This window comes from Lygodium microphyllum, chromosome 1, assembly GCF_053477565.2.
Source record: "Lygodium microphyllum isolate KBCC chromosome 1, Lygodium_microphyllum_v1.1.10, whole genome shotgun sequence".
Classification (NCBI taxonomy): Eukaryota; Viridiplantae; Streptophyta; class Polypodiopsida; order Schizaeales; family Lygodiaceae; genus Lygodium; species Lygodium microphyllum.
Window position 1 is genome coordinate 49,212,723 of NC_141135.1, and position 21,413 is coordinate 49,234,135.

The 21,413-nt window shown below is 43.2% G+C and overlaps 1 protein-coding gene across 1 annotated transcript in view; it reads right to left on the reverse strand.

Annotated features, from left to right (window-relative positions):
• Window positions 1-8,779: 8,779 nt before the first annotated feature.
• Window positions 8,780-21,413, reverse strand: part of LOC148041087 (nitrate regulatory gene2 protein-like) — an 80,462-nt gene continuing 67,828 nt past the window's right edge. Inside the window, exon 4 of the mRNA XM_087676773.1 lies at window positions 8,780-10,124. Within this exon, the coding sequence (XP_087532899.1) occupies window positions 9,308-10,124 (817 nt within the window). The 3' untranslated portion in view covers window positions 8,780-9,307. The remainder of the gene's footprint in view (window positions 10,125-21,413) is intronic.

Here is a 21,413-nt window from a genome sequence, read left to right on the forward strand (position 1 = left end):
TCATATTTTTCAAAAATTACAGCAAGGTCACATGGAAGATAACTCACATTATCAGCTTCAAAATGGCCTAATCTTTCTCTCTACTTCTTTTACATGAAAAATTATGGAGGAGTTACATTCTTTGCCTTTAGCTAGACACCTTGGAGTTTTCAAAACCTATGATAGGATCAGTAAAATCTTTTATTGGAAAGGACTATGGAAAGATGTCAAAGATGTTTTTATGAAGTGCCACTAAATTGGCTCCCTCTACGGCCTATCATCCACAAACTGATGGATAGACAGAAAGGGTAAACAAGTGGTTGGAGACTTATCATCACCATTTCTGCTATGATATCTAGAATTCATGGGATTCTTGGTTATGCTTGGCTGAGTTTGCCTACAATAATGCCACTCATGCTAGCATTGGAGCTTCACCCTTTGAGGCTATGTATGGTTATAAGGTGCCCTTACCCACATTCATCTTCAATGAAAGAATCAATCCTCATGGCAAAGAAGAATTGAAAAGAATGCAGACCCTTCTTCAACAGTATAAGATGAATCTTAGGAAAGGCCAAGACCAAATGAAGGTGTACGCAGATGAGAAGAGGCAACCTTTAGAGTTCCAAGAAGAAGAGTTAGTTCTTTTGAAGGTGCCCAAGTCTTGGTATTCTACTTTGAAAGATGGATCCATTACCAAGCTTGCCAATAAATTTTATGGACCCTATAAGATCCTAAAGCGCATTGGAGACTTGGCATATAGATTGGAGCTACCCTCTTCCACTAAGATTCATAATGTATTCCATGTTAGTCATCTCAAGCCTTTCTATGGTGATCCTGTTGATACAGTTGATGAGCTGCCACCTATTAATGAAGAAGTTTTTATTCAGTACATTCCAAAGGCTGTCATAGGTTAGTGTAAGAAGAAGCTTCGATCTCGCTCCATCATTGAATATTTGATCAAATGGAGAGGTTTGCCACACCTGAGGAAGCTTCTTGGAGGCTTGATTCTATACTAGATGAGTTTCCTTACCTACGGGACACATTGGTAGGGCTAAAGCTTACTGACTATGAAACCAATTATGATGCAAATAAGGACCCCACAGCAAAATGTTTTAGAATAGTTTTTATTCTACCTAATGTTTATAATTATGCCACCTAAATAGAGTCAAAGTACTCTTCAATAGCTACATTTTGACATGTGGCACCCTCTGTTTCGATACTTCTACCAGAAGTTATGGCAGATTTGGCTCAACAAGGTTTGTTCTCACGTACTTTTGAAGACTTTAAGGCTCCACATACTTTTGAAGCACTCTTGATTATGTATATAGCTAAGGCTTGCTTTCATTCCTTCAGTTCAGTCCAAATGTCTTTAATCTTTCATTCATTTTCCCATTTGTAAAGTTGAAAACAGAGTAGTACTCTGTTCCATCCATTCTTTTTCAATCTTTGTAAGTTTGTTTTCGAGGACAAAAACCTTTGGGGAATGGGATGGATTGTAAGAAGCTAGGAAGAATAGTGGTCTAGTGTGAAAATAATAGCAATACCATGTCACACTGACATAGGTATAAAAGGAAGGGACATGTCATTTTTCTTATCTTTTGACATTAATACATTACTGTCTCTCTCCTCATTACCTTGCTCACAGCTTCAATGGCTTCTTACTTCTTTCTGTCTTTCTCTTTCCTATTCTAGTCTTTCTCTCTCTCCTCATCACTCTCTTTCTCTCTCTTCTACACTTCTTATTCTCTCTTTTGTAGTCTTCTCTCTCTTCTCCCATTACCAAGAAAGGATGGAAATATATATATGTGGTGGTTGATCGCCTTGCCAAGGCTGCCCTTTTTATCCCCACTAAGACCCAATACATTGCCTCTCAAGTGGCCACTTAGATTATGGAGTATGTATTCAAATTGCATGGATTACCACAAGTCATAGTGCATGATTAGGACGCCAAGTTTATAAGCAACTTTTAGCATGCAATTTTCATGTCGATGGGCACCAAGCTTACTCCATCCACTGCATACTACCCACAGATATATGGCCAAATAGAAAGGGTAAATAAATGGCTTGAGATGTACCTACGACACTTTTGTCATGATGTACAACACAGTTGGGATATGTGGTTCCACTTGGATGAATTTGCATATAACAACTCCACCCACTCTAGCATTGGGGTTTTCCCTTTTGAGGCATTATACAAGTATAAGATCCCCCCTCCCCACAACCTTGTTCAATGATAAGGTCAACCCTTAGAGTAAAGCCAAGTTGGATTGCATGTAGGCCTTGCTTCAACAATGCAAAGTGAATCTTCAAAAGGCACAAACCCACACATAAAGCTTTATGCTGATGAGAAAAGAAGGCATTTGGAATTCCAATAGGGAGAGCTGGTCCTTTTGAAAATACATGTCCAGCAATAACAAGATGGCCCATTGTTTCTATGGCTCCTACTACTGAATTCTCAAGAAAATTTGTTGACTTGGCAAACTGATTAGAGCTTCCCCCTACCACCAAGATTCACAATATGTTTCATGTCAACTAGCTGAATCTCTTCATTGGCACCTTAGTGGACTATGTGCAAGAGCTTCCCCCCATAGATGAAGAAGGTATCATTCAGTACATCCCTTTGGTAATAATTGGACAACAAGATAAACCCTTATGATCTCAATCCATCAAGAAATACCTCATCAAATGGCAAGATTAACCCTTGGAAGAAGCCTCATGGTGCCCAACCACTATTGTTAATGAATTTCCTCACCTCCAAGATACCAAAAGGTCTAAAGACTAGCAAGTTATGCCCCCTTTTGACCACAACTTGCATGCATACTGTGTCAAGAATCGCGTGGTGGGGGGACTTGCTCAAGATGCTGTGCCGAACATACACAGAATGCACAAGGAGAAGCTCACTCAAGAGACAAGAAGAGAGATGGAGACAAACGTTTTCTTGCTAGTTTCTTCTTCTTCTTTCACACTCTTTACAATGTACACAAAGTATAAATAAGATACAACATAAAGGAAAGTGGCCTACTAAGTCAAACAATGCATAACTGACTACACTAGTCGACTGGCGCTATAACTATGCTAGTTGTAAATAGGTGTAACAACCTGAATATAATAAGTAATGAGCCAGTGGCCATGTGAGAGTCATAATGATCACTGACGTACTAAGTGTAGACGTGTGGACCCATCTAACCAAGCGGTCCATCATCAATGTCCGCGTGTGTTGAGCTTGTCATCTCAACAAATACTGCACACTATTTTAGAACAATTTTTTACCTGTCCAAATTATGGCTATGCCCTTCCTACATGGGATGAAAGTAGGCATCGTGAGCTTTATTTTAACATGCAGCATGCCCCATTTGGAGTAGTCTCTATTTTGACATGCAACATATCCCATTTGGAGCAGCCTCTCAAAAGTTATGGTAGATATACTTCAACAAGCTTGTAGTGGATAGCATGTTGTCCATAGTCTTCAACCACCCATTTTCATTGTAATGTGGATCAAAGTAGTACTCTACACCCCACTCCTTCACCCCTCTGTCAAGTCCCTCTAGTTGCCTTTTTTCTTAAGGGAAATTTTTTTCAAGGTGGGGATGGAATGTAACAAGCGGGATACACAAAAACTAGGGGTTAAACACCAAATCGCACTGACTGGGGTATGTAAGGTGTAAGAGACCTAGTTTAGGGTATCCATATATTATTAAGAATATACTCTTCACCTTCATCTCTCTAGGTTCCATGGCTTCCTCCTCCTTTTTACCCTCTTTCCTATCTTTCTCTCTCTTCTTCTAGTCTTTCTTCTTCTTCTTCCTTCTCTCTTTCTCTCTCTTTAGCTCATTCTCCTCTCTCCTCTCAGCTTCATTCATTACATTGTGGGTCGAGGCCAAGTGCTTCATAGTGCAGTAGACCTAGGGTTGCCCAGTCTTGATTATTCTTATGGAGTGTGAACAGTTGCAGATCCAATAGACCTTGGACGACTATCAAGTGTTACTTTTTGCAATTTAAGTGGTGGGTACATTGCACTTGGTATCAATGGAAAATTTTGTTACCATCATGATAAAGTGTTGATAAAAATCATTAAAAGAATTTATCAAACAAAACCAAGTATACTACTAAAGGCCTATTGGACTTCTAATAGGTTTGTGTCCCTGGATTGATCTTGGAAAGAATATGGGTTATGCATTATCATGAAGAGTGATTCATTATGCATGGATAGGATCAAGGGATGGAATAAAGTAATAACAATGCAAGGCTAAATACTTTTCAATTAATATTTTTTTTACAATCTTGTAGTTGGAATCGCATAAGGGTTATTGAAGTTCACCATGGGTGTAATATTTCCATGCAATTAAAAGTTAGTTGGTTAGTTCAAAAGTTAATTAGTCAATTAATAAGTTAGTAAGGTTACTAACTTAAGTAAAAACTAACTATATTAATAACTAATAATTTTATCTAGTTTAAAAATAAATAAACCGAGAGTCGTAATCTGACATTTTTCTCGGATTTACAAGGACCGTAGCCACCCTTCACGGAAGTTACAACGTGAACGAGAGTTATGGGCCATATTAATTACTAGTGTTAGAGATTTAATACAAAAAAAGAGGGATTCGCGAAATCGCACACGCCATGATCGCAGTTTACAAGCAGTAAATAACACCTCAAACAGGGAGAAAAAGGAGTGATCTGAAAGATTTCTAATCAAGTATCTTGGGATTTTACCCCCCTTTTGAAGCCAATGGAACCATAGATTTATGATTTGAGCATCAAATCATTGATTTTTCCAAGATCCCCTCCACAAAGAGCTCTTTTTCTCAGCCACAGTCCCTCTTCTCTAATTCACTATAAATATGTGGCATGGGTCTGCTTCGGGTTGGGTATCTCTGCATAAAGTAGAATGTCCAGGACCCGACGCTAGAATGCTGTCAGGAGACTAGGAACCCAGATTTCAAGTTGATCCTAGTGGGTTCGTTGGCCGCAAACATTCCATTGCGAGACAGACTCGAAAAACCCTAGGCGACAAACCCCAGAACATTCCATGGGAGTGTCGAGCAACGACACTTAGATTCATTTCTCGATGGACCGCTAAAATGTTCTTAGATAGCTGCAGGCACCTTACAGTTGATATCAAAGCCAAACTTCATAATGATATGTGATAGATTTATGTAAGGTTCATAGGCATATCCTAAACAAAATAACCTAAATGGTATGGCTTGATTGTCAAGCACCTTTTGTACCTCGGAATACTGACATGCAAGAGAAGAATTTCCTTCTCAAGCAAATCAAGGCACCCGAGTTTGATGGAAAAGGAATAGACGTCGCAGCGGAGGCAAAGATATGGATTGAGTCCATGAACGATTATTTCTCTGCTATGGGAACTACTTCCACCAATCAAGCAATGATATCTAAACTTAAATTAGTTGGCCAGGCTCGGATGTGATGGAAGAAATGGTGCAAAGATCAAGGTATTACTAAAGTCGTCGTCACTTGGGCTCAGCTAAAAGATGTTGTACGTGGACGATACCTTCCACCAACCTATCAGACTTTGAAGATGAATGAATTCTTCAAGCTAAAGCAGCTGGAATTAACCTTGAAAGCCTACTATTCAAAGTTTGTAATCCTACTAAAATATGCACCACTTATGGATATTAGGCAACAGGTATCCAATTTTTTCCATGGCCTCAATACTCCTCTAAACCACCGTCTTGAGGCATGGTAAAACTTGCAAGATGCATTACTCTGAACCACCATCTTGAGGCATGGCCTCTAAACCACCTATGGATATTACGCAGCAGGTATCCAACAGACTTGCAAGATGCATTACTCTGAGTGAATCCAATCGTCCAAGAACTTAAATTGTGCAATTGTAGCAAAGATGATTCCCGAGATCAGGACAAGAGATGCCACTTGTGCGGAGAGTTAGGACACATCCGTAGGAGATGTCCCAACCGCCAATGTTTCCACTGCAATGAGCTAGGGCACGCCCAAGTAGATTGTCCTGACGTAAGTCCAAAAGATATTGAGCATCCAAGAAAACAAAGCTACACAAGCGCAGTCTTTGAATATATAGAGGAGTCAAATGAAGACGAAGACTTAGAACCTACTACACCTCTTCAAGATGATTAAAAATCCTAGAAATTTTATCAACATGTAGTACAACTTGTATTGGAATAAACCTTACTCTTGTAACTACAGTTAACCCGAGTAATATGAGTTGCATCAATTTTGAGCCTAGAACTTACAAGTGATCAGAGATACTTTAGCAAGGAATGACTGTTATAACTTATAATGAATTTCTCCTAAGTTGTTTCTTCTCAACTAATGTAGATTGGGTCTTACCAGAATATAGCCTAATAACATGGGATATTATAGGTCCCATTTTAAATTTTGGAAATGATAATAACATGTTGGTATGAAGCGAAAGCAAATAGTGTAACCCAAATTTTCATAAAATATTTGATATTTAAACATTCTAATACTTTCAAACAAGCTCAAAACTTTGTCAACTCCGCACATCTATGGGAATACATCAAACTTACAATTCCCCTTCTCATACTTGGGCTAAAGCTTTATCTAAGAAACTAGAGAAAACATTGAGCCAAAATCAATGTATATTCATCTTTCATGAGAGAATTGGAATGAAATTATACCTTACACCATACATGTGTATGGATGTTGAAAGCAAGCATCAACTAAGGTAAGTCGATTTGGAGCATTTCTCATATATATCTTAAAAATAGATAACCAATATATAGATTTAAGTGGATACTTGAATTATGTATAATGTTGCATGCATTAGGAAAATGTCTAAAGTTTTATTTAAGTTGTATGGTTTTACTATTAAAATTAGAGTTGTTTGACATTGCATTCACCAAGGTCACTTTCCTTAATGGGATCAAAATGAGGGCATGCCAATCACTTGCAAATTTACCCAACCCAAAATCAATAGCTAAAGTATCAAACATCCAAATGAACTATAGACAACCAAGAATCTCAAAATAATTGTTCTATTTTGGCATTTGCAAAGGGCAATATCCACTTCTAAAGATTTAAACATAATGCCTAAGACCTTTACATTACCCCCTACTTTTTTTTTCTCCTTTCCGCAATCCATGTTTCATGAATAGCAACATGACACAAATTTTCCTGCATACCTATACTAATATAGGACTAACAATAAATAACCAACCATGGATATAATGCTTTAAGATTGGTGCTAAATAACTAAGGATGCTTATACCAATATAAGACACCCTAAATTGTCCCAAAGGTGATAAACTATTAGTTCGCACTTGGACTCATAGTCACCAATTTTTGAGTTCCAAGTCTTGTTTGATGTATCAGAAGGTTCACATATTGTGTTCTGAGCTCTTACTCACACCAACACTAGATTGGAGTCCTTTGGTAAAGCCAAAAAGGAGGGTCCCAATGCAATCAAGCTTCGATGTTGATTCAGCTTGTGAGCTATCCTATCTAAGCCTAAGAAAATGCCAATGTGACTCTTGCTTGCCCTCTCCACTAATCCTTGGGAGGGGTGGTACCCCCCTTGTGAGCATTTGGAGTGTCTTATATCAAAAAGGGAAAAAAAAAAAAGGCCAGTGCGAGAATTATCCCCCATTTATATTGCATTTTAGAACACACACACGTTAAGTATTGCCCATTTCAAGCCATAGTTTCTTACATAATTGGTCATAATCACTTCTCATTTATCACATCTTTACCTTCCTCTGAATTACCCATTTAGTTACATCAATTTACATGTCCCATAGTGCTATAATAGCAACCTTTTTGTATAGCATAGTACTTTATGATCGAACACAATTCATTTCCCGGATCTTTAACGAAGCTTTGTACCATGTATGTTCATGTACCCCGCAAAAAAATAAACAAAGAAATAATAACCACTAGTAGATGCATTTTCAATTGTAAGGAAACAAAAGATGGATAAGTTCTTTGGACTTATGGTCCTGTCTTTGAACGTATTTCTGGAAGTGCAAGTGAACAAACAAGCCCATTGGCGTGCAAACCTCTTCGTGATTTGCTTTTTTAAATGCAATGTGCCAGTTAATCAAATCTGAGTGTATTGACAAAGGAACACGCTGAGTATGGATGGTTCTTGGATTTGTTTTGGCCTTTTGCTCAAGGATTTGAGGGACTTGACAAATGCACATGATCAAATAACGAAGGCATGCAGTCCTTCAGTGAGAGGCTGTAAAAGAAGTCAGTGCATGTATCTTCCAAAGCAAGTTTAGCCGGCAAATACCATGGCCTCAAGGATAGCCAGGTTGTGGAGTTTCCAAACTGTCTAGAGCATCCTTATTTGCACCCAGGAGAAGAAAGTAGTGGACTACAACATGAACCAGAAACAACCAAAAAGCCAAAAAAGTCTACCATATCCCAAAGAAACAGTCTGACAGTAGCACAACACATAACAGACGGGCACATGCCCGCATGCACCGGTTTAAGCATGGAATCATGTATAAAGTAGGCTATTTAATTCCTTCGAGCCGATTCTTTTGATTGACCACATGTTTGCATAGCTCAGCGTACAGAATTGTAAAACAAACAAATAAACCAGACCCCCACCCAAAAAAGAAAAAAAAAGAAAAAAGAAACCCAAAGTTGTTCAAGTTACTAATAATATGGCAGAAGATCCTTGACAAATATGAAAAGAGACTCCAAAAAATAAAGACTGTCTTGTTCAAAAACCGCTCCAAAAGTTGTCTAATGGTTACAAACAAGGCCGCATATTCGTTCAAAGACATAAGAGTTGTGAGTCCAAACAATCTGATTGCCCCAGTAGGCAGTCTTAAAAGAAAAAGGGTATCCTTAAGGTTCAAATTATCATGAGTATCTTTACATATAAATAGCTCCAGGCATTAGTCCAATAGACTGACAAAGACCTTCAAAACATCCAGAGTCTGATCCTTCACAGCAGCATCTGCAAGTACAGCTATTGATACAGAGAAGTCTATACCAAACCATTCCATCCAACCTCCACAAGGCTGGGTTTCTTGTCCAATAGGTATAGTTGATGATGGCTGAGAATAAGCTTATAACTTATCTGCAACCTTATGATAAAAGAATAGAATGTGAAAGCAAATGAATAGAAAGGCTATTTATTCTTGAACTAAAGCTCATACATATCCCTTTGTAATGGCACATATATATCCCCTTTCATGCAATGGCTCATATTTGCCCTATGTATACCAAGCAATAGCTCATACATATCCCTTTGTAATGGCGCATATATATCCCCTTCCAATGGCTCATATTTGCCCTATGTATACCAAACATACAGAGTGAAATGGCTAATATGTGATATCTACAAACCCTCCTAAGATGTGTAGTTCTCAACCATTTCTTGATCTTTAAGCTCAACAACCGTTTTGTGCAACTTCTTGTATGCCACAACACATATGTTAGAGAAATCCATCATGGCCTGCATGACAGGAGGGAGACCCTCCTTAAGGCTCACAAGAATCCTGGAGCCATTTTCTTTGCACAGTCTAGCATGTGTCTCTTTGAGATCCTCCATACCTCTCTCCAGCACATCCACAAGATTTTTTCTCTCCTGAAGAGGATTTCTTGAGATGAGTTCCTCATTTTCTGGCTGTTGATGATGAGCATCTCCATGCTTCTCCTTGTATTTGGCTTCATAGCTCTCCAACTTCTTCTTCTTTCGTTTCCATTCATTCTCAGCATCCTCTACTCTTTTCTTCACGTTGTCTTCCTCTGTCAGCTTTGCCATCATTGAGCCCAAGATCTCAGAGAAATTCGCAAGAGCCTTGACAGCCACATCACTCGAAATATCCTTGATTGCATCTACCCATGCTTGGCAGAGCAAATACGCAAGAGGTGGCTCTGCCTGCAGTGGAGAAGCCGGGTTCTCACTGGCAGCTTCAGTGTCAAGCTGGCGTTTGTTCCTGTTCAACCACTCAAACAAGGCATTCACCCAATCATGCTGTGTTGTGACCATCCTCTCAAGATTTGCACGCCAAGCATCAATTTCCTTCTTCAAATCATCAGTTATCTGCCCGTGAAATTGATTTGTCTTACTGCTACCAGAAGTGAGCTTCATGCCTATCAACCCTGCAGCTTGTGCATGTTGGTTTTGGTGGCATTCAAACATTTTCTTCCACATTTTGTCCAATCTGAAAACATTGTTTTAAAAAATTATTCAAATCTAAAGCAGAACTTCAAAACATTTCTCATCTACAAACATACTGAGCATCCAATAATATTTACAAGGCCGAACATATTGCACCAAGCCACTTTCTCTCTTTGGAAACTTCGCGAGAAAAGAGTGTTGCATCTTGCCTCGTTTTCTCTTTGAAAACTTGCATGGAAAGAATGCCATACTAACATTCTTAAACAATAGGATCAAAATAGAATGGTGACCACCTGAATTTGTGCCTCAATTGGAAAGAGATTACGATAGACAGAAGCAATAAGGATAATTGCCACACTCTAGAACTAAAGCAAACCTCCAGTCCTCACACACAAGATCGCAGGCCAATGAGACGTCTTCAAATGTCTGTTGTGCCTTGATTTCGCCCAACATTGTACTTGTTCCAGCCATGCTATTCCACCACTATTTCCTTGCAGTTTTCCCTAGACAAGGCTGTGACTAGTTTTAGTCTGGAAAATGTGAAACCAGTCTTCCACACTCATGTTTCAATCACTAGTTAGCTTGCATAGCCCCAATGCTTATGTTTTCAACTTCTGGTTGTTGGGTGGAGGAGCTCATGAGTGGAGAACAGCAGCTAAGGTGGATGGAACTCCTTGGCAAAGAGAGGAGAGAGAGCGTGAGAGAGACTGAGTGAGTGAGAGAACTCTTGCAAGTACACACAAACTGAAAGAATTAATTGATAATGATAAGTGAGATAGAAGTACAACTGGTAGGCCCTCAGTATATATGCTAAGGTGCGTACCTAAACCTTTGACCCTTATTTGATACCAAGGGGTGTAAAAGGTGCTCACACCTAAACACACACTCTTACACAAAATAACGTGTGTTCACACATGGGGGACAAAAAAATAACTAACAAATCCCCCTTTGGGTCATGGGTGACTGAACCCATGGGCGACAAGTTCGTGCTGAACAGCTTATTTGCCTTCTTCTACTTCGTTTTCTGCTACTATTACAGCTGAAGCTGAAGGTGGACAGCTGGTGTGTCAATGATCCAGACAAGGGGGGGCTGCCATGGCACTTTGCTGAGTTGAAGAGCAGCAGCATAGGTGCTTTTCCTTCTAATGTTGCAGCACTATGAGCAGCATGAGGGTGGCATTCTCTAGCAACAACAATGCTTCTCAAGGAGGCAACAGCGGCACATGAGCTATGATGGTCGAGACTGCTTTGATACCACTGTTGGGTGGAGGAGCTTGCGAGTGGAGATCAGCAGCTAAGGCAGATAGAACTCCATGGCAGGGTGAGAGAGAGGTGCAGGCTCTTGTTGAGGAGACTTATGACAGGCCAAAAGGGTCTTTGAGGTTCTCTTTGGCACCCTGGATCCTCATGCTCAACTAATGCAGAACATCCCTTTTGACCAAGTTGGGCTAAAAGGATACGCCTTAACCCAGAATATAAGGGATCTTGCCAAGTTGCAAGACACCCCGGATCGAGTGCTAGATACATTCAAAAGGAAGGATTCCTTCCTTAGCGGTTTGCCAACAACAAAATCGATCAATGGAAATGTTTGTGCTTGCTAGAGATTTTAGAGCACTGTTTGACTCATTTGACCAATGAATTACAAAATAAATAAATATCTATACCTCAGGTTGAAGGCCTGAAGGGAGAGGCAGCTTCAGTTACCCCGGATTGTCTGTCTGACCCTAACCAAGGGGGTTGTTGACCGCGCCAGGAACGTGGACTGAACCCGCCGCGAGAGCTTTCTCCGTTAAGCGCTACTTGGAGCAGAGAAGGCTTGGGTGCCAGGGGTGCTCTGGCCGTAAGGTTAATTGGTTCATGTGGTTCCATGGTAACCTATGGAGGAATTTCAAGATGTTTTAAGAAATGCATGTCCCATTTGGGTGGAGATGGTGAACTTTCCTTCACATCTTTGGAGGCTTCTTCCCTTGGTTTTGTGCTCACTTGGACAAGTTTTGGTGGAGCCCTGCTTGGCGTCCCATAGAAGAAATAGAACTTGCATGTTCTGGGATACAAGTAAACCTCATCCCACTCAAATACGTTTTGAGGCTCCTACTTTGCATGCCTTTGTTGTAGTTGAAATGGGGGACATTTCCAAGGCATTGCTTTAGATGTGGCCAATTGGGTCACTTTATATCAAAATGTAATCAAGATCATGAGGTATCACAACATCTAGTTGATCCTGAGGTATACATGCATATGTAGGTGCACAAGTCTCGAGCTTTATCTCTGCAGGAATATGTATCTCCTCTTGCAACTACTATGAAAAATGGGCATAAAGATTTGCAATATGGTAGTCCTTAGGGTGAGACTCGCCTTATCTCTCAAGAACAAGCTTCAAAGGAAGCTCCTTGGGTAACTATGGTGAAGCGCCATGCTCACCAAGAACCCAATTTGACTCCCATGCGTCCACCCCTATTGGAGGTTACTCACACTCTTCGACAAAGCAGCAAAGGATTTTATTCTAAGCCTCAATTGTCTCGCACGCCACATGTGTGCATGGCTAATAAAAGCACTAATTCTGCTTTGTGTTAAATGCTCACGGAAGATTGCTTGCTTCCAAATATAATTTTCGTAATCAGCAACAGCAGTATCCTTCTCTAGCAATTGCAAAGGGTTGATCTCGTGGACCTCATTTGTAGTGAGATGGAGAGATTCCAAGCAACTAAATCTACAGATGCACAAGGGAAAGCACTACAACACTAGTTCTCACTTGCTTGTTTATCATGAGACTGGCATTATGAAATGTAAAGGGTGTTTCATCTGGAGTAAATAGTATGGGATGCGGAGGGCTGCTTTTGCTAGTAATTGGGATGTTTTTCATGCAATAGAACATGACCAACACTTGATGGCTGGTTCCATCTATGTATATAAGGATTTACCATCTTTTTCAATGGTCATGCTCCTAGATCAGAGGTAATATCTGTAAAAAATTACACGGCGCAGTGAACAAAATCTGAGAAAGAGATAGAGAGTACACAACAAATAAAAGAAGAATCAGTAAATTCTTTAGCTCCAAACAACTGATACAAAGATGGCTCTGTCCACCCGTGCGCTTCCACTGTGTGAAGCTTAGATGGCGATCTAGACAAAAAATAGGTGAAGAGCTCAAGGCTAGCTGGAACAACAAATCTGACTAGGTGAAAGATGAATGATGGATGGCTGTGAAGGGGTTTAGCTTTTATAGCCCGCGAAGGCCATTAGGTCGGCCTGACCGACCTACCATATGAGCCTTCACTAGTCACCCAGGGAATATTCCCTTTACCATCGGGCCGGGGGCGCTGCCCCTGGACCCCCGCCAGGGGGGCCGTTGGCCCCCCTGGGTCCCCCCCAGCCAGGGGCCGCTTCCGCGGCCCCTAGACCCCAAAATAGAGGCCCCTTTTAACTCCCTTACCCCGCAACTCGATGCAATGCGCCTCGAGTTTCTACCAGCTTAACCACTCCGTCTAACCCAAAAATTAGACCCACAACGGTCACCTTTTTGCCATCCGATCACATAGACCTCATCTAATATACAAGTCACGACCCAACCAATGTACGGGCTCACATTTGGCTTCTCCTCATAATGGGGGCCTTACAACTTTGAGCACCATGGATCATTGGTGGCACCTAATGAGGGTGGGGCATTGATCATATCTAACAATATCAGCTATTCGCTCTTCATTGCAGCCATCCTTGCTTTGCTAGGATGTTTGAGGTAAATTTATGATAGTAGAGATTATGTGTGAGGGGTGAGGTTCTATGGTTGGTAGGAGTGTATGCTCCCAACAATGCTCTAGATCGCCATCAGCTTTGGTAGGACCTACAATCTCTTTATGGCCCACCAAGGGTTTGTGATGGGTAATTTTAATTCTTGTGAGCATACAAATTAGGAAACCTTTTTTTTATTCGGTGATGAATGGCCATGAATGCAAAGCTTGAAATGCTCTAGCAACTTCATCCTTGAAACAAGATATGTGGTCTTGGCTCCATCCTTCCAAGTGCAGAATCCAGATTTACATACTATTCTCTTAAACATTCTAGTACTTGGGCTAGATTGGATAGGATGTATGTTTGCCAAAGTGATTCCTAAATCCTTCCTTATAGCAATGCTTGATATGTGGGTGGAGAGACAACATGTCCTTTCAAATCATTACCCTTTGCTATGGACATATGAGTTTTGGCAGTCTAATGACCCTTCAGTGGTATCAGATGGCAGATGCATTGCCTCCAACGGAGACCCCACCTCCCCATGCATGTGAGGGATGTATTTTAGGCAAAATGCACAAGCATGCTGTCCAAAAAATGCAGCTTATTCACTCCAATGTTTGTGGTCCCATGAGGACACGCGTACTTGGGGGTTATCTTTTCTTTGTCAACTTTATTGATGACTACGCTCGGTATACATAGGTGTATGGGCTCAAAGGAAAATGTAATGTGCTTATGCATTTTAAACATCTTGTTGCAAAGCTTGAGGCTGAAACTGGCTTGAAAGTGCACACACTCCGCACAGCCGGGGATTGAAGGTGCACATACTCTGCATAGCCGATAATTTATAGATAACAATGGCAAGATCTTTAAAAGGTAGAGACAGGGTGGTGGCCGGGGGGGAGAGAGAAAGAAGAAAGAAGAAAGTTATATTAACGTCTACGAAAGGCCAAGTTGGCCTATGAAACCAAAACGTTACATACAAAATGTCTAGGAAACTTTCCAAGTCCCAATAAAGCTACCATCTAATGCTATGATAAACTAATTAAGTAGGTACAAAATGGTATATAGGCTGGGTACAATTCATATGTGTTCCAAGTATGGTGTGGAACTACTCATGGAGCTTGGTCATCCTAAAATGTCCCGCATGGATCTATCTAACATCGAGAGGCTGAATCGGCAAGGCAGGGCCCTCCGATGAAGGCATAGTATCCCTTGTATCCTCAATATGTGCCTCCTGCGGGGGCGGGGGCCGGTTGGGCATGGGCGCCAAACTTTGCTTCTTGTTGTGGCTATGCTAGGGTGGTCCCCCGCGGTCGGGAGGTCAATGGGGCTAGTGGGGGCTCAAGGGTGGGGATAGTAGTTGGCTCTCGGTAGAATTCTATGAGCAGGCGTTGGGCGGCTCCCTGTCTCTGCTTCGAGGTCCGAAGGAGATGGTCTCTCTGGCGTTGTATTTCCAACAGGAAGAGCCCAAGACATCTCTGGTGATTGAAATCCATCACTCTGGAAAGTGGCCCGAATCCTTCTCTGAACAAGCAATGGAAGCGTTCCTGGATCTCGAAGTAGGCTGGGCACCTACATATGTAGTGTTCTTCTGTCTCCGGCTCGAGCTGGCGAATTTGGCAAATCCGATCTTCTAGGGGGAAGGGGGGGGGGGGGGGGGGGGGGAAGCGTATCTACCTGTGTCGACCCGTAGCTAGTGTGAAGATGTACGGATCTGTCCGATGGCGCTTCTAACTCCATGGGACAAGTGTGTCCATGTAGCTTGGGTGTGTAATGAAGCCGTCCGGAGATATGTGCAGGAAGTGCTCCCGGTAGAAAGCCTTCTTTGTCCCTAGGTCTTCTGTGGGAGTCACCCATGTCTTGGCCGTATATAGCTGAATGATGTCCATTTTGATGATACGGTTCACCTCCTCCCAGCTAAGCTCCAGGTGGGGGGCAATCTAGGTTGTATTGTAGTGGGGGGAGGTGGTCCATGTGTAGGCCATGTGGCCGTAGCCAGGTTTCTATTCGGACATACCAGCATTCAATGTCCCCTTGCAATGCTAACTTTTTGGACGACTCTAGCGCGAGTCTGGGGTACCGATGCCGGGGCAAGTCCCATAGTCGATGCAAGAAGACCACTGTTTGGAAGAGGGCCTCAACTACGATGGGCGGTGCCCCCATCTCTGCTCTGATGATCTCATGTGGCACAAAGGGCTTGCTCCGAATCATCCGTGAGATCATAAGTACCAGGGGTCTCTCCATCTATTCCCATCCCTCATAGGTGGCCTCTTCCTGAGGCAGTGGCTGGTCCTATGTGGCTCTCCTCGTGTGATAGAGACTGGATCCCCGTAAGGGAGCCCCGTACAAGAGTGTTGGTGTGACTAGAGTGTCAAATAGCCAGAGCTTTACACTGACTCCTGGAATTGTATGCAAGCGCATTGGTTCTCCATGATTCCGAGGGCTGCATAGCCTCATGTCAATCTATCTTCTGATGCATTTCTCAAAGTGAATCTCGGTCCTGAAAATGTAATCCCCAAATAGACGTATCTTTGGACCACTTCCACGATTTCCCCGTCATATGTGAAGGGGGATATTGACTGTCGAATCCATTGGGTTGAAATGTTGAACACCACGACCTTGGTCTTCCCAGGTTCAAGGTGAGGTCTTTATCTTGGTAGAAGGCCCGTAGTGCCTCCAATTGGCGTTGTAGCCCTTCGGGCGTGCTGGAGATGAGAACTATCTCATCCACATATAGTAAGATGGGTATCAGTATCCCTCCTAGGCTAGATCCCTCCCCTCCCAATCTATCCATGTACTCTGATATCTCATCAATGTAGAGACCAAATAAAGTAGGTGAGAGTGGGCATCCCTATTTAACTCCAATGGTGTTGGTTATCTCCTTTGACAACCCCCCTAGTGTTCGAACTCGACTCGTGACCGATTCGTACAATGCCAGTATCCCCAACACATTTCAGGCGGGACCTCCAATTCTTGTAGTCTCTGCATGAGCTTGGCTCATGGTACCGTGTCGAAGGCCTTGCGAAAATCCATGAAGCAATAGTATACCTACCTCCCATGTGCCCTTCCTCCTCTATAATGGCTCTAAGTGTGGGGATAAGGTCAAGAGTGGAGTACCCCCTCATGAACCCTGCTTGTCCAATCGCCCAATGTTGGTATTGCTCCACCCACTTGCTCAACTCATGGTCCAGGATGGATCCATAGAGCTTGGCTAGTACATTGCCAACCATGACTATTCGGTAGTTCGTGAGGGCCATGGGATCTCCAGTCTTCAAGATAGGTATTATGGTGTTGGCCGACCAGCTGGCAAGGAAGCCCTCACATAAGGCTCTGTTGAACATGTGGAAGGGGTGTGTGTGTGTGTGTAGAGAGAGAGAGAGATCTGTATTAGTGAGAGAGAGAGAGAGAGAAGAGAATGGCGCGCTGGTCGTCGTCTGACAGCCACACCCTGCCGACGGCTATCTGACCTGCGGGGCCTGCTCGTCACCGTCGCCCGTCCGCCTGTCACCGTCGCCCGCCCGCCCGCCCGCCCTGCGTCTTGGGGTCCCTGCCGTCGCCGCTCGACCTGGGCCCTGCTGTCCGCCACTAGCCGTTCCGCTCACCACAGGAGCGTGCGGGACAGGCTGCGTGTTCTTCTGCGTGTTCTTCCCCGCCTGCGGCTAGGGCCTTCGACACCCTGTGCTTGCTCTACCCACACCGCCTGCTGCGACTAGGGTTTCGCCCAGTTGTCTGTCCCGTCATGGCTGCAGCCCGCCTACGCCCGTCTGCCGTGCCCAAGATTTCGCCTCGCTGCCCGCGCCTGCAGCGCCTTGCTGTTCGCGCTTTCGCCACGGCCTGGCCTACTCCCATCAGCCGACACCGGAATCTGCAGAGCAGTTGCCGTCCTCTCTGGGCCCTGCTTGATGGCGGCTATGTGACCTGCCCCTTCACCTTTGTTGTCATCCCGTCTCAGCTCAGGTAACAGATCAAGTGTGACAGAGCAAGGTACGCAGATTTCTTCTTCGCCTCGGCGCGAATCAGTGGTTTGTAACAGAAGAGAGAAGCATGGCTGGCCTGGATATGGCTTTTATCGACCAAACGGTGGCAGCCCTTGGTCCGGATTCGGATACAGAGGAACCGGAGGATATGGTTCCTTGTACAGAGGAGATGCCTCCGGCTCCTGACTTTCAGCCTGCGAGCAAGCGTTCCAAGCATATGCCCGAAGAGACAATGGGTCATCAGGAACGTTCGTATGCTCAGGTTGTCTCTGACTCTGTGGATTCTCAGGACATTGACTGGGAACATTTGCTGGAGTTTGCCAACACTCTGCTTGGCGAGTATGTCCAACATAATCATGAAGCTTTTTCGGATTCTGGAACTGAAGATGTTCTGGAAGCCACGGTGGACCCGAAAACTGTCTTGCGTTCTTTTTCGGTGTTTTATGAACGGGCGGTTATTCTCTTCTTCACTGGCAGGATTCCAGTGCTTTCCCATATTCGCCAGTGGCTGCACCATTTACTATAGGGAGAGTATGTTGAGGAAATTTTTGTTGGGCCCCGAGGCTTCTATGAGGTGCTATTGAAATCTGAAACGCATTGAGCTGATCTGCTGTCTAAACTACCTTTGTTCTTTGATCGCCGTTTGGTCCATGTTGTGCCATGGCGCCCGATGGCAAACTTTCAGCACCTGCTCCAACATGAATGCCCGGTGTGGGTTGAAGTGGAAAATTGCCCGGCTCTCTATTGGCCTTTATTAAAGAATGCCATGGCCGTTGTGGGAACTATGCTAGTGCCCCCGAGCTTAAGGACCATGAATCGCAACCGTTTATGTATGTTATGGGACACTGCTAGGAAAAGGCCTGCTTGGCTTCGTATTAATTGCTCTGGTATGCATCCTTTGCACTTTCGTTTGAAATGGGCAAACTTTGCAGGACACTGTTTTTCATGTGGACAATTGGGGCATTTTTAGCAGATGATGGGCATGGACTAGTTGGGCATGGACGACGGGCTCTACATCTCTCAATGGCTATGTATTGGGTGACTCCTTGGGGTAGGGCTACCAGTCGGTCCAACGGGGGCTTTGTGATAGAGGAAGTGGTCAATGCTCTATAGAACTTTATGAGCGTATGCTAGTGTATGTCTCCATGTGCCTGCTCCTAAGTTCGTAAGAGGTGCTCTCTACGTCGGCACAACTCCAGTAAGAAGAGCCCAAGACATCTCTCATCTAGAAAATCCATCACCCTAGAAAATGGCATGAATCCCTCTCTAAATAGACAATCAAAGCGTCCTCTGATCTCATAATACATTGGATATCTGCACATGTAGTGCTCCCCTATCTCTAGCTCGAATTGACAAAGCTAGCAAATCCTATCCTTAGAGAAGAGGGAGTCTACATCGTATCTATCTATCTCAATCTATAGTTGATGTAAGGATGTACAAAGTCATCCAATGGAGCATCATAGACCATGAGAAAATTGTGCATCCATGTATCTTGGATGGGAAACAAAGCCATGTATCATCAATACTAGGGGTCTCTTCATTTGCTCCCATCCCTCATATATCTCATCTCCCTTGGATAGCGGCTTATCCTCTGGCTCTCCTCGTGTGATAGAAGCTTGATCCCCATATGGGGACCCCATATAGAAGTGTTGGTGTGACCTAAGTATCAAAGTGCCAACCAAGGCTCTTAAAATGGTATATGTGCACACTGGCTCTCCATCAACCCTAGGGGCTAAATAGCCGTGTGTCAATCTATCCTCTGTTGCCGTCCTCAAAGTGAATCTTGACCTTGAAAATGTAATCCCCAAGTAAACATATCTCTAGGCCACCTCCACAGTCTCCTCTCCATATGTGAAAGGGGGCACCAATTGCCAAATCCACTAGGTCGAGGTATTAAACACCATAACCTTGGTTTTCTCAAGGTTCACCATGGGATCCTGTCCCGAAAAAAGGCTTGTAGTGCATCTAGGTAGTACTACAATCCCTCTGATGTGCTAGAGGTGAGAACTATATCTTCTACATACAAAAATATGGATATCGGTGCCCCTCCCAGGCCGGATTCCTCCCCTCCAAGTCTATCAATGTAATCTGATATCTCATCAATACAAAGGTGAGAGTGGGCAACCCTATTTCACTCCAATGGTACTAGTAATCTCCTCTGAAAACCCTCTTGGTGCTCATACTCATCTTCTGACAAGCTCATATGTTGCTACCCCCATCTCATCCGAATCATGACCTCTAGCTCCTGTAGGCTCTACATGAGCTTGACAAACTCATGTAGCGCTAGTCCCCCCATCTCATCTCAGTCTAGACCTCCAACTCCTATAGTCTTTGCATGAGCCTAGCATAGGATATTGTGTCAAAGGTCTTGCAAAAATCCACAAAGCAACAATATACCCCCCTTCCCTATGCCCTACCTTCCTCCATGATGGCTCGGAGTGTGAGGACGTGATCAAGTGTGGAGTATCCTAAATCCTGCTTGTCCACTTGCCCAATGTCGGTGCTTCTTTGCCCATTTGCTTAGCCCATACTCTAGCATAGATCCATAAAGCTTGGCTAGCATATGGCCGACCATGACAGTTCATTAGTTCATAAGAACCAAGTGCTAGAGATTTTTTCATCACTTGGATAGGCATTGGCAGGTTACTATAGTACAATTAGTACTCTCGAGCACAAGTACCCATTTCTTATTTATCAAGTTGGACAGCTAGATATAGCCTATAGGAAATTTCCAACTTTATCGCATAGTTAGGCAGGCTATGCACGTTGCCATGTGGCAGCCAATGTCTTTGCACAACATTTTTAGGCATTATTTTATTCAACAATTGCATATGTGCAGCAGTCAACCAATTCTTACTAGCTGACCTAAATATTTTATTGCTATTTTTCCTGCCTACTTATAGGCAGCCTACCCTGATCATCATTCACTTGTCTTTTTAGGTGGTGAGAGAGATCGGCTCGCAGAGATATATTCAACAGCCCATGTATATATCTGCCTTCCTCATTTCAGCATTCGTCTATAACAGACTTTTGTATTCTACTATCTCTTTTCTCTCTCCCTCTTCTCTCGTGTTCATTTTCTTTCAGTCCAGTCATATGCTTCCGCATTCACTGCACTCTGACATGGTATCAGAGCAGCATTGAAGGGCTGATTTGATCAAGGGAAGATCTAAAGAGAAAATTTAAGCATGACAAAAGGCTGTGTTTCCAGAGTTCAAGTGCGAGCAAGTACACTACGCATCAACATAAGGCTGAAGAAAGTGGAGAAGCACAGGAAAGGAGCTTAGTTGCTGATTTCTTGTAGGTTTTTGCTAATTCATGAAAGAGAAAGGCTGTGTTTTCAGCCTTTTATTGCAGATTTTACCTTTCATCGCCTCCGACAGTTGAAAAAAGTGCAGGATGAGTGGAAGAAGCCCTAGCACGCTGCATTTCCGAAGTCAAAGGGGGCTTCCCTTGTTTTAGCACAGGTTATTCAGCTTACGATGTCTTCCAAAATCGACATGGAATTTTAGGCTATTATGGGCCGTAAGGTCCCTGTGTTACCGGCTCTTCCTTTTGATCTGTGATGGGGAGAATTAGCGCATTTGGAGGGTAATGATGCTTACCCTCATAAAGTCGTATGATTT